The sequence below is a fragment of the Martes martes genome, assembly GCF_963455335.1.
Source record: "Martes martes genome assembly, chromosome: 2".
Lineage (NCBI taxonomy): Eukaryota > Metazoa > Chordata > Mammalia > Carnivora > Mustelidae > Martes > Martes martes.
This window is the reverse complement of record NC_137889.1, coordinates 56075514-56098858: the sequence shown is the minus strand read 5'-3', so window position 1 is coordinate 56098858 and position 23345 is coordinate 56075514. Positions and strand designations below refer to the sequence as shown.

Below are 23345 nucleotides of genomic sequence, written 5' to 3'. Positions count from 1 at the left end.
GGCATGTCCTTCCGCCATCTTGACGTATCATGGGAGACCTTGAGGATGATATGGAAGAGAGAAGCCAGCCACAAAAGGCACAAGTACTTTACAATTCCACTTACATGACATACCTAAGTAGTCAAACTCATAGAGACAGAGAATTGAATGGGGGTTGCCAGGGGCTGGGGGGATAGGGAAATGTGTGTTTACCAGGGACAAAGTTTTGGTTGGGGAAGAAGAAAGCCTTTCTGGAGATGGCTGGTGGTGAGCATCACAGCATAAGGCTGTGAATGTACCTAATTAATTATACACTCAAAAATGCTTAAATGGTAATTTTATGTAATATACATGTATTTTACCACCATTAAAGAAACAACAAAAGCTATACATTTGAGGGGATCACTCCGACCTGGTTTGCCCAGGACCTTCCTGGTTTTAGCTTCCCAAGTCCCATGTCCTAGAAGTCTCTGTGGCCCCGGGCACGTGTGGACGTTGCAGGCATTGGCAAGGAGGACCTGTCCTGGTCAGCCAGAGGCCCGTCTGTCTGTGGGATATGTTCTTTAACACGGGTGGCACTGGGAAGCCCCCAGACCCTCAAGGAGGTGGAATGGTCTGGGAGGTTGAAGGCTTCTCTGAGGTAGGTCAGAGGAGCAGTGACCAGAGAAGGAGAGGCTCAGACCAACCGCCGAGGAGAGAGTATTTTGTTCTTTGGCAATGGCCCCAGCAGCATTTGGGAGAAGCGGCGTTTTTGTGGCAATCTGGATGATTCGCTCCCTTCCTCAGCACCTCTTGCCCACTTGCCCTGTGTTCACTTGCTCATTCTAAAACCCTGAATGACATCTTGGCATTCCAGGGAAGCCAGCATGTCCGTTTCTTGAATAAAGTCTTAAACGTGCGAGGTTCGGCTGATACATTTATTCCTAGTTGCCCATAGGATGTGCTAGAACACTTTCTTGGGTCTGCTTTCTGCAGGTCTAAAATGCCCTGAAGATTTAAGGAGTTTGAAAAAATATAAAAGGCACATAACTAGCAGACCTTCGGGAGCACAAGAAGCAATTCTTCTGAATGTGCTGCCTTTGCTCCCCACAGCTCCTGCTTCCTAAAGTCCAGTGCATGGCCTGTGGGACACACCCTCCTCTCTCCAGCACCAGGCCTCCCCGAAGTCCTGTTCCTGACCTGCTTCGTTTTCTTCACTTTCTGGACAATCCTGCACCTTTGTCCCTGAAAGCTTCTGTTTTCTTAATTTGGAGAAACAACAAGATGGGGACCAGGACTTGAGACTCGGCCCTGTGCACCCCTGCCAGCACATCTGGGCAGAGGTTTGCAAATCTATCTCTAAAGCTCACCCCAGAGAAGGCCCTATGCCCAGGGCAAACCAGAGGAGCCATGAATGAGCAGGACTGAGGCCCACAGGGATTAGCACAGGTCCCGGAAGACACAAAGAATTCCGAGGTGATCAAGGGCATTTCGTTTAATCCCTATTTCTGAGGCTCGGATCTAAGCCACCCCAGCCCCACAGTCACAATTAGGCTCTGACTGATGTTGACAAGAGACAGAGTAGAAAAATCCAGGCCATTTTCAGAGTAGAAAAATCCAGGCCATTTTCTCAGTTGCGCATGAAAGGACAGAACGCGCTGTATTCTCTACAAGACTTCATTCTTGAACCTTAGAAATAGTTTTTGTAAGCTGCGAGGTGATTTATATAACTTAACCGAAAGGTCCGGCTTATTGTTTTCATCAGTGCTGGGTAGGAACACACTTAGAAGCCTGGAGAAAATATTATTCATTATTTGATCTTGGGTTTGGCCTCTGAGAAAGAGCCAGAATAATGCTGTTAGGAAAGCAAGCAAGTAGTGTCACTGAAATGTGCTGCTAGAGGCAACTTTAGGGTCTGGGAAAAATTAAAAAACATTTTTTTCTAACACCCCTAGAAACCAAACTGTTTGGGGATTGATTTTCCAGCAAAGCTGTTGACTTGAGAGGAGGCTGGAACATGCTTCTCAAAGGTCTCTACTCTGGCAGCAGGAGACTACTCTTCCTGGCAAAGGAGAGGCTGTGCTCATGGCTGCCACTCTGATGCCACTGGCCTTGGGCAGGTGCCAAGCTGTCCCTGGCCTGGGGTGTGGGTGGGCGGGCGGAAGGGCACCACGGCTCCCATTCCCTGGGCAGAAGATGACCATCTGTCTCAGCTCCTCCGAGGGCCTCTTGTGCCCCCTTGGAGCCACTGTCTAATGGGACGGAACGCTTGAGCAAAGCCCAGAGCCAGAGAAGAGAGCAGGACACTGCGAGGGACTGTCTGTCCTCTGTGGCAAGAGTCAAACTCTACGGATATGACCAAGCCTTTGATTTTCAAACTCGGAAGGTCCTAGGCCAGCCTGCATCTTCACTCACAAGGCTGGCCTTTAAGAAGGACAGCCCGATGCACCCTGAAGAGCCCCTAGATCTGTTCCCAGAGGCTCTGGGTTCCAGTTTGCTTTGGTCTGAATGTTGGTGTGACCCCAAAATTCACATGTTGAAACCCTCACACCCAATGTGACGGTATTTGGAGGTAGGGCCTTTGGGATGCACTTAAGTCATGAATGGGATTGACACTCTTATAAGAAACTTCCACCATGTGAGGGCTCAGCAAGAAGTCTGTGACCCGGAAGAGGGCCCTATCCTGACCGTGCTGGTCCCCCGATCCTGGCCTTGCAGCCTCCAGACTGTGAGAATTAGATGTCTGTGGCTGAGAAGCTACCCAGGCTGCGGTATTTTGTTGCAGTAGCATCAAGAGACTAAGACACAGTCCTAGATAAGCCCCTAGTGAAATGAGTGGCTCTGGGATGTGGTGTGACCCCTTTATAGAGAGGGGATGCTGATCACCTTCCCCTACCTGATAAGACTGCTTCCTGGACATGAGGTGGGCCTGGAAGCTCTACAGCCAAGAAAGGAATCCTGTGTCCTTTGAGTGAGAGCAGAAGAGATGGGTGCTGTGGCCGTGTTGGGAGGGACAACTCCCCTCCCACTGTCTGCCCTGGGCCCTACACTCAAAAGGCTAATGGACAGGTCTCCCTACTCTTCAAACCTTTCTAAGGTACCACCAGCCCTCCTGGCTCCCTTGCTCTCTTCAGCCTCAGCTCTCCCATTCTGAGCCTCTTTCCCTCCATGGCAGTCACACTGGGTCATTATTCCCTCCCCTAGAACCACTTCTTCCCTTCCCATCATACTTCAGGACCAGCCCTTGCCCCTAAACCCTGCAGGTTGGGTGACACTCCCCACCATGGGTGCCTCCTACCACAGCACTTATGTAAGGCTTTGTTGACTCATCTGTCCCCTCACCAGGTGGCAAAACACCAAGGAGAAATGACTACCGTGTATTCACCAGGCCCATCCCAGTGACTGGTGCATAGCTCTGGTGCTCAAAAGCCATTTGTTGAATGAATGAATGAATGAAAGGAAGAAAGGAAGAAAGAATGAGTCCATCAATGGATGATACCTCCCCAGAGCCATGTTTTGATTTTCTCCAGCTAGGGCAATCCCAGGAGGCCTTTTCCATCTTTCTCGCCCAGGCTGCCCTCCAGGCCTGTGGAGAGGCAGTGAGTAGTATGAACAGAGCACTGGCTTGTGGGTTCAAAGTCCTTCATTTACCACTCTCTGATGGTGCAACTCTGGGCAAGTTGCTCAAGCTGTCTGAGCTTCTATTTCCTTATCTGTGAAACGGGCATGATCATAATGTCTGCTCTCGACAATGACGTGAATAACACACGTATAAGACACTCTGTATAGGACATGAGGTTCCATAAGTATTAGTTCCACTTTAGCCCCCAGAACTGTAGAGCTAAGCATTTAGTTATTTCCCGTTTGTCACTCTTATCTCTCCCACTAAGTCAAAGGAGTCCTTGAGTGCCGAGGCCTGGTATCATTCCTCTTCCCTCATCAACAGGGCCCAGAGTAGAGCTGGTTGCCAAATCATGCTTCCCACACACTTCACAGATTAATTATTACTGACACCTGACACCTGTGTCGCTCCTCACACTTAGCCACAGCCGGGCGGGGTTGGCAGGGTGGCGTTAACGTCCCCCTTATCACCTGTCTTATCAGGGTTCACGGAGCTGGTAATGCCTAAGTGCTTCAGGATTAGAAATGGAAGCAGGGGACCCTCCCAAGTGGGGCGTTCTCAGTTTGGCCAGTGCGGGCCTTCCCCGACTTCCCGGCCAGTGCCCTGGACAGCCAGCAGGGGCCTCGCAGAGCTGCGCCGCTCCTGGCAAGCTGCTGGAGCGGGGCCTCGAGGCAGACTGCAAGGAGAGCCCGGCTCCCTGGCCTCTCTGAAGCAGGATGTCCTGCTGGGGTGTCTCTGGGTGGGAGAGCTGCCAGAGAGGGGAACCCCTGCGGGGCTGCGTTCTCGCTCCCCCGGGAGCCCCTCACACTGCCTTCACACTGTATCGACAGGGAGCACTATCGGTCCCGGGTGGGGGTGGTGCTTCCTTAAGACATTGCCTGGAAATCAGGCAGCTGTGGTCAGGGCAGCTGTCAACTGAATGAAGGGGGCCGAGGCGCCCTGACTTCCGTGGAGAGCCCCGAGAAGACCCCTAGAGCACACCTGCTGGGACTTCTAGACTTCTCCCGGGTTCCGGGCTTCCCGGCTTGGAAACAGACAGAGTAGGAGTTTCACACCAAAGGCTGAGCAAGCCCACGAACCAGCCAGAAACACTGGCTGACCACGAGTGAGGACCACTGCGTGTGGGCCAAGAGCTCTCTGGGGCTGGGGCTTGTATGAGTAATCAAGGCTCCGGGGCACCTGGAGGTTCTATATATAGATTCTCACTGTGCCTTCAAGAGGAAGTGAAGCTAATCTATTCTCTGCCCCACCTTCCAGGCATGGCTGAGGCCATTTCGCTCTCCAAAGTCATTTCATACTCCATTAACCTGGAGCCCGCCTTCTTAGAAAGAACAGATGGTTTGAGCCTCATCTGCCTGATGGAACTCGCAGCAGCCTAGGACCGCTGGGGTGAAAGCAAAACCCACCTCTGGAGAGTGTTTGCTGCACCTGGGAAGCGGCTGTGACCCAGCTACCCCCATCAGAGTCCAGAGTTGGGGCCCGAGTCAGGGCTGCTCCCCTCCCCCATACACCCCAGGAGCCTAGTAAGGTCACCAACTGGTGAGTGCTGTGGAATGTGGCCAGCAGTGGCCCTGGGGCTGCTGGCAGAGTGTGAGCTGAGGAGGGGATGGGATGGAGAGGGCTGGGCAGAGAGCCTGGGACAGCTGACTGATGGGCACTCACAGGATCTCTCCGCGCATCTCCTCGTTGAAAAACAAGAGTGATCAGCCCTTTGGCTCCTTCCTGCTCTAGCATGTGGCGGCTCTGTGCATCCTTCTAGCTAGCCCTGTAAGAACTAGCTCTACCAGAGAGGATCGTCCTCAGCCGCTGGTGCTGGCGGGCGTGCCTGCCCTGCGGGGGAACAGTGAGGGAGGCAGAGAAGCCAGGACTGCCCACTGGCTTGGGACTGTCCTTCTCCCCAGGGTTGCTCCTGAGTTCCAGGCCCTTGGTGTAGACATGGAAACCATTTCCCCTGCAGAGGGCTCAGCCGCCTTGAGTGAGCCTCTCTGTCAACTTTCCGTGGCTTTTTCCTGCTCACTGGCTGTGTCTGGCTCAGGCCCGGGCCCAGGGACATGACCAACAACAGCCTTTGGGCAGTGCTCGGGTTTTTTTTAATCTATTTATTTATTTCTGGCCCTGGTGGAGGCTTGGGGACAGGGGTGGGTCCCGAAGCTTATAAAATAACACAACCTTCAGAAAGGCGTTGTTCAGTCCAAGGGGATGTCTCAATCTTGAACAATTCTCTCTGAACCTCTGTGCCACCAGACCCGGGCCAGTCTATTATTATTATATCAGAATATTATTATATTAGAATAATGAAGACTTCTCCAAGGGAGAGGGGAGTTCTTGGAAAAAGTGCAAAATCGAGCAAACTTTGGAGAATAACAGCCTAGAACTCCAGGAGTTGAGAGGATGTATTGAATGAGCCTAAAACGTCATGAAATACAAAGTAGATTCAAGCTCGTTCAATCCCAGGAGCAACTGATGGTGTAGCAGCCATTCAAAGCAGGGGTTCTGAGGTCAGTCAGCTCTGGGTTCAACACCCCCAACCTGCTGGTTGATCTTGGCCAAGTTACTCTACCTCAGTTTTCCCAGCTGCAAAATGGGGACAGTGCCTGCCTTAAAAGAGCACTGTATGAATGTTGTGATGACTATAAATGTTCACAGGACATTTAGTGCAGAGACCCTGACTATCTTGGTAGGTATTTATTATATACACTCTGCCACGTAGGTATTTATTAGATTATTTTACAATGACAAAACCTGGGGCTAGGTTAATCGGTTTTCCTAAAGTCACACAGCTAGAGTATAGTAGAACCTGACTGGAAGTCTGGTTTAGTTACAAATTTTATGCTTTTCCCACTCCACCTGTGTCTGGTTGGTGACCCAGTTACATTAGAACCCCCCACAGGCACTTGTAAATTTCCTGACACCACCACAGATTAATGGAATCTGAATTTCCATGGAGAGTTGGGAGGGAGCTGTAATTTTTTTTTTTTTTTTTTTTAGAGATTTTATTTATATGTCAGAGAGAGAGAGCACAAGCAGGGGTAGTGGCAGGCAGAGGCAGAAGCAGGCTTCCCACTGCGTAAGGAGCCTGATGAGGGACTCTCTCCCAGGACCCCAGGATCATGACCTGAGCCAAAGGCAGATGCTTAACAGACCAAACGACCCAGGCACTCCAGGATCTGTATTTTTAACAAATGCCCTGGATACTTTTTCCAACACTTACTACACATTAACATATGGTGTAGTAATTATAACCTGGGGGGTGCCCCTCAGAGGAATTGGGTTTTCCTTATTATTGGAAAAATGTGAATTGGAAATAAGGAGCTGCTTAAAGTCAACCACACTTAAAGACAGGGATTTGGTTGTGGAAGAAGGTAGGGATTTGTGTATTTCCCTTTGGTTAATTTGATTGTCCACTGTGCCTGGCACACAGCGACCACTCAGCGTGCACCTCAGCTCCCCAAAGCATTTTGGAACTGTACTTATTATACCTCTAGCATAGTTCTTGTCACACTGTGTCATTGTGTTTTGTGTCTGTCTCCTCTACAAAAGGGAGAACCCCATAAAGGCAGGAACCCTGTCCCATTCACCCTGGCCCTCACCTGCACCCAGATCCTAATTTCAGGCACTCTGTGAGCTCTGGCTATAATGGATGAATGGAGGATTGGATCAAAGGATGCCCCCCCCACCACCCCACCTGTCTCATCCTGCCCCAGGGCTGCCTTCTGCTGCTATTCTGGGTGGGTACTCCCATCAGGCCTCTGCTCCTGTCTTCCACCGCCCTCTCCTTTCAACTGCAAGACACTTAAGGGAAGGAAAGAGGCAGGACCTGATTCTTGGAGTCGGTTTCATCTCACTGGCCAACAGTCGCCACCTCGTCAGCCCTCACTGTGACTGGGGAATTTCTGCGGATCCAGGTGTCAATTTTCTTATTTTAGTCTAGGAGAGTCTATGCCTTTTTTTAAAACCTGTAGATTATAAGGTGAAGAACGTGTACCAATCACATCGGTAAGACAGAGAGGAGCTTGGAACTTTTCTTTCTTTTACCTTTCACTTTTAAATCTTTTTTCTTCCTAGTGGCATATAATGCATTCCTATTTTGGAAACCTCAGAAGCTATAGAAAAGTTCAAAGAATAATACTGGCATTCAGAAATAAAGATCACTGATGTTTTGTCCTATTGCCTTTGCCGGGACTTTGTTTGTAAATACTTTAGTAAAGACTGAAGTGTTACTGAAGTGTGTGGCCAGATTACTAGAACAGTCTTCTTCCTGCAGATTGCTCATGCCAGGCAGGCTGAAAGCTCCCAGGTACACTGAGAAGACTCAGAGTTGGGCAAAGGAACAGCTGGACTAGAAACTCTGGGGACTCAAACCCCAGCTCAGCCAACACCTCTCTGGATGGCTCTGAGCATATCCTTATCATAGAATGGCCACAGCTTTCCCAGGCCCTGCTACACAGTGGTTGTGAGGCATTGCTCACCCTTTACATGTGTCCTGTTCCGTAATCAGCAGGGTTTTATTTATGTATTTCCTTTAAATATGTTATTTATTTATTTGACAGAGAGGGAGAGAGAGAGGGTAAGCAAACAGGAACGGGGCTATCAGCAGAGGGAGAGGGAGAAGCAGACTCTCCTACTGAGCAGGGAGCCCAATATGCAGGACCGATTCCAGGACCTTGGGATTATGACCTGATGCAAAGGCAGACCTGGGGCGAAGCCCAACTGACTGAGCTACCCAGGTATCCAGCAGGGTTTTAAATACAGGTTTTTGACAACTCCTGGCCTCACCGACTAGAACACCGAGAGTGTCAGTACCTATACCTAGTACAAAGGTAAACAATCTGGATCCAGAGCCTGGAGATGTGGGTCTGTGTCCTTGTTTGGCCATATCCTTGCATATGACCTTGGGCAAGTCACTTAACCTCTCTGATTTCAGGCTTAGTATCTTTCTGAACTTCAGTCTTCTCCTCTGTAAAATGGGAATAGCAAGTACCTCCAAGGCTTCTCCCAGGATACTGTATGTAAAAGTGCTTTGGGGACAATACCATGCTCCCTAGACAGGAGGCAGGACCACGACTATCATCAAACGATGCTTGGTGTGTTTGAATTTCCACTTGGCTGTATCATTCAGAGGAAATGGGTAACACTGGCCTTGTTGGCCATGCCTGGGACACACCAGTCGTGTGCTTGCCAAACAGGCAGCACAGGACAGAGAGGCTTAATCAGAAGAGGCTGAAATCAAGCTGTGGCCACAGATAGGGCCAGCCAAGTTCAAGTCCGTGACCTGCCACAGCAGGTCCTAGAATTACTAAAACTTGTCAAGTTCCTCTTCCCTTTTTCTAACAACCATAAACACATTTTGGGGGGCTTTCTGTGGGTATCAAACACCTGCATGAAACTACAAGAAAAATATTTGCTCACACCCAAGGATTCTGGCCCCAAAGACAAACCCTGAGGAAGCAGCACCATTCTGTTTTGTTTTTAGTTTTGGCACCACACAGGCCAAGTAGAAGATTTTCCCCCTTTTCTTTATCTGTCAGGTTGGCAAGGGGAACATTTTAGCAGGGTTGAAGAAGAGGAGACAAGGGCGTGTCCCTTTCCCCCTTGTGCTACAAGCTCTGGGACCAAGCACAGAGGTTTGTGAAATGTTCAGAATTCCAGACTCAGCTAGAGAGCCGAGTCCCACATGATCTGAGGCATGCCCTTTCTAGCTCACTCTTTCCTAGAGGACTACCCCTATCCCTTGGCTACCCAGTGAGGCAGCCCCAAAGGCAAGGACCTGAGGCTGGGACTTTCTGCCAACATAAGCAGTCTGGAATAGGCAGAGATGCACCATGGCCCCTGGACTGGGCTCTGGGTCCATTTCTTTAATTAAATTTTTTATTTATTTTCAGCGTAACAGTATTCATTGTTTTTTCACCACACCCAGTGCTCCAAGCAATCTGTGCCCTCCCTAATACCCACCACCTGGTTCCCCCAACCTCCCACCCCCCGCCCCTTCAAAACCCTCAGATTGTTTTTCAGAGTCCGTAGTCTCTCATGGTTCACCTCCCCTTCCAATTTCCCTCAAATCCCTTCTCCTCTCCATCTACCCTTGTCCTCTATATTATTTGTTATGCTCCACAAATAAGTGAAACCATATGATACTTGACTCTCTCTGTTTGACTTATTTCACTCAGCATAATCTCTTCCAGTCCTGTCCATGTTGCTACAAAAGTTGGGTATTCGTCCTTTCTGATGGAGGCATAATACTCCATAGTGTATATGGACCACATCTTCCTTATCCATTCATCCGTTGAAGGGCATCTTGGTTCTTTCCACAGTTTGGCGACCGTGGCCATTGCTGCTATAAACATTGGGGTACAGATGGCCCTTCTTTTCACTCCATCTGTATCTTTGGGGTAAATACTCAGTAGTGCAATTGCAGGGTCATAGGGAAGCTCTATTTTTAATTTCCTGAGGAATCTCCACACTGTTCTCCAAAGTGGCTGCACCAGTTTGCATTCCCACCAACAGTGTAAGAGGGTTCCCCTTTCTCCACATCCTCTCCAACACACGTTGTTTCCTGTCTTGCTAATTTTGGCCATTCTAACTGGTGTAAGGTGGTATCTCAATGTGGTTTTGATTTGAATCTCCCTGATGGCTAGTGATGATGAACATTTTTTCATGTGTCTGATAGCCATTTGTATGTCTTCATTGGAGAAGTGTCTGTTCATATCTTCTGCCCATTTTTAAATATGGTTGTCTGTTTTGTGTGTGTTGAGTTTGATTTCTTGCACAGAGAGGCTGCAACCCTGCCTATCGTTAGCAGATGGCGACAGGGTCCCTGGATACTTGGGGAAGCCAAAGGTCAGGACTTCCTAGCTTGGAGGAGTAATGCCGACAGTGTTTGAGAATCTCCACCTTCCTCGTATCCGTCAATACATGAGACTGGGAGGAAAAGTCTACCCTGCTTACAGGTCCCTGGAGCGTGTCAGGAGTGACTTGTCGTTTTCCCTTAGGTGAGAGCAGAGAGGGAGAGTGAATCCCCGAGGGAGCTCTTGGGATCCTTTCTTGGGTTGGAAATGAGATCCAGGCAGTCACTCTCTGCCTTTGAGCTGGCCTCGTAGAAGACAGGGGGTGGACTCGCCCGTCTGTCCGGACCCAGCGTGGCCTGCCCCTGAAAGGGTCAAGAAGGACAACAAAAGCCTCCCTGGTTTTATTAGCAGTGCCTGGGACAGCCCTGGGGTAATCAGAGTCATTGCTGGGCGCAACCTACTCCGGGGCCAAAACTTCCAACAAAGGGAGGGTTTGGCTTCCTGGAGGGAAAGCAGCCACATGATTGTCTGAATTACAGATTTTTAATCTGCTACCTTTAGCCACATGAAAGAAAAAAGACAAATTTGCCTATGAGCCTGACATACTGGTGGAGTGAGCCTGCCCAGCTATAAAGAAAACATAACTCTGGGCTTAAAATAAAACAAAGGTTATTTGAAACTACTTTCACCAGGTTAGAAAAACAGGTTAATTAAAAAAAAAAAAAAGATTTTGTTTATTTGAGAGAGTGAGAGAGAGCGTGAGAGCATGAGTGGGAGGGGCAGAAGGAGAGGGAGAAGCAGACTCCCCGCTGAGCAGGGAGCCCCAAGACTTGGGGCTCAATCCCAAGACCCTGGGATCCTGACCTGAGCCGAAGGCAGCTGCTTAACCGGCCCCAATAAAATGGTTAATTTTTAATGCCATCAGCAGTGAGTTGTCAGATGACAAATTAGGAAAACAAATGACTTGAAGTTAAATGTTTTGACTGCAATTCTCAAAATGTGAGAATCCGTTTGCTGTGCGGATGTCAAACTCCGTTTTTTCCAACCAGTCTGAGGATTTTACGAGTTGCCTGTTACTATTTAATCCCCAAAGTGGAAGTGGGCAGAAGTGCACATTCAAGTGGGCCTGCCTGCCTGCCAGTCTGCATTTGAGCTGCTTTTGACCTCAGACATACAATCTCTGATGGAATCTCGGTCTTGGACAACTCAGTGTGGGATGCTGGGACTTCCTTCCCAGAGGCCCATTTATGGACTGAGCCCTGAGCCGAAAGGGAAGATCAGGCAACGGCTTATGTCAGGGTGTAGGCCTGGGTATCCCTGGGGCTTCCTTCTGTGGTCTCTCGCTGGTCCCCTGGCTCCAGTCCTGCCTGCTTTTCAGTCCTAACTTCTCAAAGTGTGGTCTGTGGACCTGCAGCATAGCATTCCCTTAGAGCTTGTTGGAAATTTGGAATCATGGATCATAATCTTCATTTTAATGGGAGAGCCAGGTGATCTGTATGCACATTAGTTTGGGAGTCACTGCTCCAAGAAGTGTTCCTGAGTGATTTCTGGAGCGCAGATCTGCCCCTGTGGTTGCTCATTCAGCATGCCCAGCTGGGCCCTCTGTGGGAGGGCTGGCTCTCCTGTGTCTCTCCTCATAGCCCTCTACCCTCAATGGAGAAGGCTGAGTTCAAGCTTTGCCTCTGGCACTTACTAGTCATATAGTCCTAGGCAGGACCTCTGACTTCTATGAGCCTCACTTTTCTCATCTGTAACATGGAGACAATTACAGCAATCACACAGGTCTAATGTAAGACCAAGAAATAATGGTGTGAGGACTGGGATTGTTATGCAGTCTTACTTCTCCCTTGGCCCCCACGCCCATGCATTCTGGTGACTGCTGGCATCTGTGAATGTACATTTTTAGGAATCACCCAGCAAAATCCATTGCCTTTGGAAGATACTACATAGTATGTTGGCTGAGAAGAGCATGGGCAACACAACCAGATGGATCAGAGTTCAAATTTTGACTCTCACTTATTGCTACGTTCCTGTCTGAGCCTTGGTTTTCTCCTCTATAAAATGTGGTTGACAGGAAAGTGACATGACAATCAAAAGAGGTAAGTTACGCATGTGAAGTGTGTGGCACACAACAATTAGTGACAAATCTCGGTGTTATTATTATTATTATTATTATTACTATTACTATTATTACCCAAACCTGGTAGCACAGAGAAATGGTGGGAAGGATGGTAAATACCATACAAATGAACCGGCACTGCCACTCTGGAAAACAGTTTGGAGTTTCCTCAAAAAGTTAAAAATAGAGGGGCTCCTGGGTGGCTCAGCTGGCTAAACCCTCTGACTTGGTTTCAGCTCAGGTCATGATCTCAGGGTCAGGAGACTGAGCCCCACATTGGGCTTCACGCTCAGCATGGAGTTTGCTTGTCCCTGCCCCCCTACTCCATCTCCTAAATAAATCTTAAATAAATAAAATCTTTTTTTTTTAAGTTAAAAATAGAACTACCCTACTATCCAGCAATTGCACTACTAGGTATTTGCCCAAAGAATACAAAAACGCCAATTGGAAGGGATACAAGCACCCTGATGTTTACAGCAGTGTTATCTACAATAGTTACATGTGGAAGTGGCCCACGTGTCCATCGACTGATGAATGGACAAAGGAGATGTGGTGTACACACGATGGAGTGTTATTCAGCCACAAAAAGAATGAAATCCTGTCATTTGCAACGACATGAATGGAACTAGAGAATATACTACTAAGTGAAATAAGTCAGTCAGAGAAAGATAAATACCATATGATTTTGCTCATACATGGAATTTAAGAACTGAACCAGCTAAGGGGTGCCTGGGTGGCTCAGTGGGTTAAAGCCTCTGGTTTTGGCTCAGGTCATGATCTCAGGGTCCTGGGATCGAGCCCTGGGAGCCTGCTTCCCCCTCTGTCTCTGCCTGCCTCTCTGCCTACCTGTGTTCTCTGCCAAAGAAAGAAAGAAAGAAAGAAAGAAACCAACTAAGGGGAAAAAAGAAGAGTGAGAGGCAAACCAAGAAACAGACCCTCAGCTACAGAGAACACAGTGATGGTCACCAGAGGGGAGGGGGTGGAGGGGTGGGGGAAATGGGGGGGGGTGTAAGTGGGAGGGTTAGGAGGTAGGGGAAATAGGTGATGGGGATTAAGGAGGGCACCAGCTGATGCCCGGAAGTGTTGAATCACTATATTGTACACCTGAAACTAATATTACACGGTTAACTAACCGGACAATGTAAATAAAAACAGGAAAAAACAACTACACCGTATATGAAAAATAAGAAAATATCATGCAGGGTGCCTGGGTAGCTCAGTTGATTAAGCAACTGCCTTCAGCTCAGGTCATGATTCTGGAGTCCCAGGATCTAGTCCCGCATCGGGCTCCCTGCTCTGTGGGGAGTCTGCTTCTCCCTCTGACCCCTCCCCTCTCATTCTCTCCCTCTCTCATTCTCTCTCTCAAATAGATAAATAAAATCTTAAAAAAAAATATCATGCAAATATAAAGCATTATTAATGCTGATATTCCCTGTATTTACTTCAGCCAGGCTTTGGCAGCCAAGTTAGCCCTGACAATTAGCCCTCCTCTCTTTACCTACGTAGCATTGCTCTCTCCATTACCAATGGTTGTCCTTGACCTGGCCCATCTGCTTTCCCTCAGCATGTAGTCTGGCTGAGGCACTCATGCAGCTTGGCTTGCAGTGGCTGGGCAAGAAAAGGGGCACAGGCTGCAGAACTATAGCAATGCTTTTCAACCTAGGCTGCATTGTTTGGAAGCATTGGGGCTGTGGGTAGAAGTCGGGGTGGGGTGATCTTTAAAACCTACGGATGCCTGGGACCCACCCAGGGTCTATCAAATATTCATTTGATAGATCTGAGGTGCATCTTGGTTCTGGGACATTTCAAGGTTTCCCAGGTGACTAATATGCAGCTGGGATTGGGAGACCCCTCTCTCATGTAGAGGATGAGGAGGACAAGCTCTAGAGAACTCCCTCCTGGTTTACGCACAGGGAATACCTTCTCTACTCTCTACCCCAAAGGGGGCCCACAGGGAATGCTAATTTATTTCAAAATGAAAGAAGATGGGATTGGGAGGGAGACAAACCATAAAAGACTCAATCAAAAAAAACCAGACTGAGGGTTGCTGGGGGGAGGGGGGACGGGAGAGGGTGGTGGGGATATGGACATTGGGGAGGGTATGTGCTATGATGAGTGCTGTGAAATGTGTAAACCTGGCGATTCCTGTACCCCTGGGGATAAAAATACATTATATGTTTATTAAAATAAATAAATAAATTTTTTTAAAAAAGCAAATGCCTCCACTCCCAGGAGCAATAAAACCTCAAATGGATCCAGAGCCAAGTAACAGAATCCTCGATTGATGGGGATATTTTTGTTCTCTTTGTGAAAACCAACTAAAGCAGTTCAGCCTCAGGAGTTTAAAGAGCAGCTTTAAAGAGCCCCGCCTGGGCGTGTCCCTCTCAACTCACCTCCTGAAGTCCCCAGGAGCACTCAGGGGCAGTGGGGTGTCCAGAGATGCAGTGTGAAGCCACAGGTGCCCCATTTGCTATGCAAGCCACCTGACACTCCAGTTACTAAAGACAGGCATGGTGGAATGGTGTTTGGGGAAGCAGTTCCAATGAAAGATTAAACATTAAAACAAAAAAAGACTTCCAATGGATGGGGCACCTGAGTCCCTGAACCTCTCCTCTCCTGTGCCCCAATGATTTATTTCAACCTTTGAGGAATTCCAGGCCCCAAAGGGGATTTATTTTTCGAGGTTTTGCAGAACAAACCAGGGAGACCTCTGCCTACTCTGATGACACAGGAGTTACAAGTGGCTCTCGAAGGCACTTGGCTTGCTGGCTCACCTGTGGCTAGAGAGGCCCGACTAGGCAGGTGTGACCTGGGCCACAGGTGATGGGGAGGGGCAGGAGTTGAGGTCATGGCGAGCATGAGCATTGTGCCCAGCTTTGCCAAGAAGCCATCAAGCCTGGAACCAGTGATTCTCCTCTGGGCTATGGGCACAGAGTTCTGAACACCTGTTCCCTTTCTCACATGCTGAGAAATGCCCATGGTGGGAGCCTGCTGTCCTCTGGGCAGAGAAAAGGTCAAGCTACTGCTCCCTACTCCCCAGGGATACCTGTTGCTCATGGTCATTCCCTCGAATGCATCCCCCTACAACCAGGTCCTGACTTGTGGCCAGACTCCCACTCAGCCTCCGAGACCCAGCCCAAAGCTTTCGGGCCCGATCACCCATGCCACCTTCTGGGCAGCTCCTTAAACACAGTCCCTCCATAAGTACCTGTGACTAGAGGACTCGGGGCTGGCTGGCTGGCATGTGGATCTCATGTCACCGGGCAGTATGAGGTCTACCCTGGATTTAGCAGGAAAATGACAGACGTGCAGTTGGGAGGCATAGAGATGGGGAGAGACAGAGAGATAGAGACACAGCAGAGAGAGAGGGAGAGAACAGAGAGAGGTAGAGAGACACAGAGGAGAGAGAGGGAGAGAGACACAGAGGAGAGAGAGGGAGAGAGACAGAGAGAGGCAGAGAGGCATCTTTTCCAGGGTTGCTTAGAGGGGCAGCCACTTACCAGTTCCTTCCTGAGCCAGGCTATAGCCTCGTCGATACTTTCAAAGCCTTCCAGCTTGCCGGTGGGCTGGGGCCCAGCGTCCTGGGGGGCACTCCCGTTAGGTGGGGAATGCCGCCTTGGCTCTCTCCTCGGGGATGAGGGGTCCTCCTCCCCACACTCCCCCTGCTCAGCAGCTGGCCTCGGGAAGGGCCATATCTGCTCTTCCAGCCTGGCCTGCCATTCCAAGTAGGAGGGCCTTCGGGTCTCCAGCCTCAGTTTCTCAGTGAGGGCCTTCAGGCTCCGGAGGTGGTCATCCGGAGGCAGGGCTGCTCCTGCCGGCTCGTCTTCCCCACCTACCACTTCTTCTACTTGGATCTGAGGCACAGACATTCTAGAGTCTGCTGGGGCGGCCAGACATGGGAGGCGGCGGGAGGTGGTGTGGGAATCTTGGTGGGTGGCAAGGTTGGGTCCCACTCAGGAATGCTCTCATCCGGCTGGGGTCAGGGCTCCTGAGCACATCGCTGGGATGTGAGCAGCTCCCGGAGCTGACAGGGGCCGGCCGTGGATGAGCCACACCGGGTGCCCTCCAGAGCAACTGTGGAAGTTCAGGATTTAAGATTCTTCCTGGAGTCCTGCGGGTGCCATGTTTCACAAAAGGCAGGAACAAACAAGCGTCAGCAAGAATCTTTGGGGGCAGATTTGCCAAGAAGATCTATCAGTCCTGGAGGTGCAGGCAGATCTGAGACTGGCGGGGAAGCAGGACTGAGCTCCCTCCTCACGGGCCAGGGCAGGTGGTGAGAAGCTGCTGGCTGGCTGGTTGGAGGCCCTGCAGGAAGGATGCAAATGAAGTCAGTACTAATCCCTCCCCTGGCAGGAGGCCCGCCACATTCCTGAGCTCCTCAGGAGGGGAAACTGAGGCTCAGAGAGGTTAGGTGACAGGGCTGCTGATGGCTCCCTCAGGACGAGAAGTGAGGCAATTTTAAGCCTTAACTCAACGCACAGAAGTTAATAACACATCAATGCTCTGTACAGCATTCCACCACTGACAACATGATTCCACCTCCATTATCTCATTCAGTCCTCAAGGCGGGTCTGTAGTTACTTCTCTCTGCCCCCATTTTACACGCCAGGAACCTGAGGCTCTGACAGGTTGGGTGACTCACCCGAGAGCTCCTGGCGATTAGCAAGGACAAGAATGGGTTGTCTGATTCTGAGGGATCAGGTCCCTCCTCGGAGCAACAGTGTCCTGTGGGTCCCCAGGCAGACACAGTTGTGCCCTGGGGTCCAGGGACGCTGACCCCGCCCCGCCCCGTCCACCACAGCCCCTGTCCTCAGGCACTGGCTCCTCCAGGTCCTCCTGCACACCCTCAGCTTCTTCCTCCAAAGACAACACCTTACCTCACCTCTTCCAAGGAGGAAGCAAATAAACCTGCAACCACTTTGGGAAGAGCCAACCTCCCTCAAGGAGGATTGTTAAACACAGTGAGGACTATGACTCACCACCCTTCTAGAAAGATGGTTCTCACATTTACCTAAAATTCCCGCACTCCAGCGCCTCGTGGACAAGGGCTGTGGCTCTCTGATCTGATCTGGCCTTCCCATCTCCGGGGAGGTGGTCTGAGCACAGTGTAGAGAAGAGCTCCGAGTCTGAGTAAGAGACTCCAGCCTCCCAGCGGCATCCCTGCACCCACAGGGTCCAGGCAACTGGAGATGGGTACATCAGAGTAGAGGACATTTGGCTCGGACCAAGGAGAGAAGTCCTTGGTTCTCAGGCTGATCTTTAAAAATGTGTGCTAAGGGCATGCCGAAAAAGAATGAACTCATATGGAACGATGTCCAAGATAAAGCTTACATGGAAAACAACAACAACAACAACAACAAGGTATTTGTAGTCTGGAGGGCACACTGCTGGAGTGGAAAAGGAGGGGAAGGGACAGATTTTTATTGACTTCTGTGGGAATAAAATGATCTCTGGAAGGAGAAAAACTAAAACTAAGAGTTCTGATTACTTGTTTGGGTGATGAGAACTGGACATGCGGTGTTGGGGGATGGCATAGGAAGAGGCAGAGAGTTCAGAGGGAGCAAAATAAAAACAGACTCAGCCTCCAGGGAAGCTCTGGGGCTTTCCTCCCACCTAGTGATGGAGATGTTCAAGAAGAGCAGACCGGGTGGCTCAGCCTGTTAAGCCTCTGCCTTCTGCTCAGGTCATGATCTCAGGGTCCTGGGATAGAGCCCTGCATTGGGCTCCTTGCTCAGTGGTGAGTCTAGTTCTCTCTCTTTCCCTCTGCTCCTGCTCATGCTCTCTCCCTCTCCTTTCTCTGTCATTCAAATAAATAAATAAAATTTGGGAGCACGTGGGTGGCTCCATCAGTTAGATGTCTGACTTTGGCTCAGAGAGTCCTGGGACCCAGCACCATGTTGGGCTCCCAAGCCTGCTTCTCCCTCTGTACCTGACTGTGCTCATTCCCTCTCTCTCTCTCTCTAATAAACAAATAAATCTTAAAGAGGAAGAAAGAGGATGAGGAAGAGGAGGAAGAGGAGGAGGACAGAACTTGCTGTCTTTTTGGACTGTTTTCACAATCCCTGCCTTGTCACATGATCTGACCAAGGGATATCTGGCTGTCCTCCCCATGCTCTGAGCCTGGCCCGTCTGGAGGTATCCCTGAGGAATGAGGGGGAATATTCTACCCCAACGAATCGCGGAGAAGCCTAGTTCTCACCTCCAGCCACCCAGATGGGAATCCCCAGAGGAACTTCCACAAAAATGGATTCCCAGGCTCCACTCCCAGGGGTTCAGATTCCATTAATGTTGGGGGGGGCGCTCAACCATCAGCAGGTATTTAAAGCTCCCCAGGTGGTGTGAGGGAGCAGCCAGGGCTGAGAACCCCTGGTCTGGAGCTAGAAACCCTAGACTAGGGGTCAGAGGGCCAAGCTGCAGGTGCTGTCAGGCTTGCTGGGCCTCAGTTTCCTAGCCTATAAAATGGGGGTGATAACATCAATCTCCTAGGTTTGGGGGATTGGCAGAACTAAGGTTTGTACGTGCTTTCTGCAGGTGTAGCATGCTTTGCCAATGCAGGGTATTTTCCTGAGGAGCTTTCTGCACCTCTCAAGGTCACACAGCTTTCTCAGAATCTCTCCGAATCTAAAGACCTATTAGCAGCCCCTCCCTGGCACCAGCTGCCTCTTTGCTGAGCTGCCAGAATGTGTTTTGAGTGTGCCTCGGGGCAGCTCTACCTTACAGGACTTCTTTCCACCGGACAGCTCTGATGGTTTCCAGGGAAGCTTTTGGGAGAGGATCTAAGGGCAGACAGAAGGTAAGCAGTGCTCTCTCTCTCCACACCGCAGTTGCCTGAGCAGATGACACGGACCAGAAGTCGCCCTCATTCTCTCCCTGCAGAAGTCAGGGGCAGCTGTGGTGGGAGGGAGAACCTGTCAGGGGAGGGTCTTCCCTTGGGAGTGGGAAAGAGCTATGACTCCATGACTTTTGGAGGCTGCCTCCAAGGGTAGGGGAGTTTATTTTAATTGGTGGTTTCTAAAGCAATCCCGAGAAACCCTGTGAAGACGGTGTCAGAAGGACTTGGAGGCATTACCAGAAGCGCCAGTGCATGGTTGAGTCAGCTAATGATGAGCCTTTGATCCGCTGAGCTTAGGGAGTGTGTGAAAGAACCCTTGGACGCATCCTCTCACTCAAGCCTCCCAGTGGCCCCTGAGGAGCAGGTGGGATCACCTCATTTCACAAAGGAGAAAATCGAGGTTGGGAGGGGTGGAGTGAGTCACCCCTGACCACAGACGGGGCTAGGAGCCAGACTTGGGCACAGTCTTCAGACTGTGGCGGGCCTCTCTGTCCACTCCAGAGGGCATGGGCTTTGGGGTTAGACGCCCGAGGATGCCTGGTTCTGTGATCTGGGACCTGTCGCTTCTCGACCACTCCATGCTTCTGTCCTCTTCTAAGAAGCAGGGATAACCGGGCTCGTCTACATAATCTGCTGGGCTCGGTGCAAATGAAAATGCAGCGCTCACTGTGGAAAAGTATTTAGGAATTTCAAGATAGCAACCGCAGCGCATATACCCAAGCACGGGACCCAGCGGGCCTGCCCGGGTCCCTTGCTCATGAAGCAGGCCCTGGGCTTCATGGGCCATTTCAAGGATTGAAGTAACAAATATCCGGCCCTTCCCACGGTGCCTGTTCTATGGTAAGTCCTAGACAACAGGATACTTTAAAACTATTATTCTTAAGATGATGAAACCTATCCGTGCTACATCTGTCATGTGACCAGATAGCCCACTCTGTGCAGCACGGGGCAGTCGTCCCATTCATCCCAGACCTGCTAGGTGGCCCGAGCCACTCCGTGCACCCAGCATCCTTCCCTGGGAGCTCAGATCCCCCCAGAAGTTCAGCTGTCCCTCTCCGAGTTTCATCATACAGTGGTGACTAGCAGGTCTGCCATGGGAAAGAGAAAAAAAGCCCAGTTTAGGAAAACACCACTCTTCTATCCCCACTCCCTTCCTCCCTGCTCCTATTCTAAACACCCCCATTCCCAGCTCAGGGCCCCGGCAGTGACCGGCTTTGACAGTGTGTTATCCACACGATAAGAGCAAAGGCAGGGGGGCGGAACGCCTCAGCCCTGGCCCCAGGTGTGCTCCCCAAAACCCCATTGCTGGGACCTCCATGTCCTCCTCTGTACAAGGAGGCTTCCTACCTCAACCCGTCTCATGACGATGCTATGAGGATCGGCTGGAATCTGGTACGTGAAACCTCTCTGCAACCTTTGAACCCACCTGAGGATTATTATCGCATCAAGGCATGTGTGGGTATGGGGTGGCCTGAGTCAGGGACTTGCCCCTTGACGTGTGTGGCCACCCATAGCAGGGAGGGACTGAGCCCCAGACTGCTTCCCACGGCCCCCAGCACATGCACGTGGTGAAGATTTGCTCAAACAGGATTCTTTGTCTGGTCTTCTGGTCCTTTGACAGCATCCCGGGGATAGCTGCCCCTCTGGATGCCCTGGAGCCCGAGAGCTGCTGGGGGGCTGTTCCTGCCCCCTCCAGCTAGGCTGCTAGGAGCTGAGCTGGAATGTCACTGATTCAGGTCACCGCAGGGATGTGGGCACTTAGTGGGTACTCCACTGGGTGCAGGGGAGCAGATGCCAGCCCTGGACGGCTTCCTGGTCTGAAAGGGTGGTAGGGACTTCCCTCTCCTTTGGACAAACCAGGGACCTGGGAACACGGGCACTGGGAGGAAGAGCCCTCTGATACCTGAGCAGGGGTTTTGCTTTATATCTAATCTAAGTCCTTCCTGCCACTGGGGAACACATTTTCTCTCACTCTGAGCCTTGCAAAGGCAGACAGCCTGGGGAGGAAAGCCAAAGCACGTTGGCACAACCAGGAGCCCAGAAAAACAGGGTCAGACCCTCATCCCACCAGGCTCGGGCGTGCCCTGCCAAGCAGGCCAACACAACTTATGTTCCCAGGCAGGGAACATAAGATTTCCCGCAACAGAACACAAGCCTCAGGGGCACATCCACCTTTTTGTAGCAGTGACAAACCAGAGCCCAGGGACCTACGTTGCCCAGGAGAACTGCTGCTCGAACATGCTCCTGGCTCACTCCAGCTCACAGTGGCTGCGGCGAAGGAGGCCATGCCAGCCATGAGCTAATTCTTGGGCTGCGGGAGAAGCCAGGTGGGTGCAGCTCAGTCATCCGGCCAATTAGGCCCTTGTGTCATTATGATCTAATCTGTTCACTTGGACAGCTTTCAAACCCACTTCCTAAATGGACTTCATGGGCAGGAAAGGGTGCAGGGGCTGCTGATAAGTTCTCTCCTTCTCTCCCTGTCTCTGTCTCTCTCAAGGATGAAGGTAGGCTGAGCCCGTTCCCCGGCTGCACTCACTCCCTGTTGTTCCACATTCTAAGACACTCAAAAGCCACCCTTGCCCTGTTTGGATCCCCAAGCTCATGCCTGTTCCCCCCAGCCTGAGGTTCTTCGGAGAACTGTTTCATATCTTCTCCACAGTACGCAATTTCCTCAAAGCTCCTGTCCCACGGAGTAGCACTCTCTCTCACCCCTCGGGGCTTTGCACAAGCTGTTCCCTCAGCCTGGAACACCCTTCCCTCCCTCTATCCCTCTATCATTTCTCAGGGGTTTTCTTTTTCAGGAAGTGTTCCTTGACTCACCCCAGCTGCGTGTGCCCAGGATGCAAGGAGAGCACACCAGCGAAACAATGATCTCATCACAACGACATGAGCTAATGCTTACTCGGAGCAGACGACGCCAGCCATTGTTCTAGGAGCGTTACATGTGCGAACACGTGAATCCTCACAACAACCCTACAAGGCAAGTAGTATCACTGACCCATTACACAGATGAGGAGACTGAGGGACACAGAGAGGATGAGGAGCAGAAGTAAGGAATGAGAAAGCGGGGATTTCACGTCTGCCGTCTAGCCCTGGGCTGGATCTTCAACCACTGGACGTACTGGCCCTCTCGAGCCATAGCACTGCTACAAGGAACTTTCCTGATGGTTCATTTACCAGACTCTGAGCTTCATGAGGGTGAGAACCAGCCTTTGCAGCCTGGAACATGCAGCACTTAGCCCCACGCTGCTCTCTCTAAATGTCTGTGGCATGAACAAGCAAACAGAACAGATTCCCCCCTGGGCCCCCACCCCATGCTCCGTGGCCTGTGTTCCCTCAGTGTGAGCCAGTCTGGACAGGCTCACAGAAGCAGAGGGCACCTGGTCCCCTCCCCACCTATCCTCATGAGACCTGCCCCAACCTCAGAGTCCCAGACACAGGCTGTCAGGCGCTGGAAGACAGGAAGAATCTCATCCTGCTTCAAGTGCCAGGACAGGGAGGGGGAACTCAGGGCAATCCAGCATCACAGGTATAGCTGAAAGATCTCCTCTGTGTCCAGCGTTGTGAGGCAATTTGCACCCCACGTCCTTTCCCTCTTCCGGAAAGAGCATTTCTCTGTGTGCTTCCTGTTGATTAAGGGACAGGTGGGGCTAGGTAAGGAGAGACAGGGGGCTAGGTGATCAGGCTCACCAAAAATCCCAGAAATGCTGAGGCGTAACAGAACCAGAGATAAGGGAACATAACCATGCCACCTCGTTTGTCTTAAACAGCAGAGATGAGACAGTCAAAGGAGAAGCAATCATGGTGCTATCAGGGGTGACATCAAGAAGATTCAAGTTCCCTGGTCAGTGTTCTATAAAAGAGAGACCATAAAAGCCCTCAGGGGTCCCTATTCAAGTCCCTTCTCACTTTGGGGAGCTTTTTTTCTTTCCTTTCTGTTTTCATCTTCACTGAATAAACTTTCACTTCACTTTACCCTTTTGTGTCTGCGAGCCTCATTCTTTGACTCAGTGAGACAAGAACCCTGAA

The 23345-nt window shown here is 50.7% G+C and overlaps 1 protein-coding gene across 1 annotated transcript in view; it reads right to left on the bottom strand.

Annotated features, from left to right (window-relative positions):
- Positions 1–23345, bottom strand: part of FAM167A (family with sequence similarity 167 member A) — a 44531-nt gene that overhangs the window by 8071 nt on the left and 13115 nt on the right. The window contains exon 3 of the mRNA XM_080797604.1: positions 15985–16789. Within this exon, the coding sequence (XP_080653730.1) occupies positions 15985–16353 (369 nt within the window). The 5' untranslated portion in view covers positions 16354–16789. The remainder of the gene's footprint in view (positions 1–15984; positions 16790–23345) is intronic.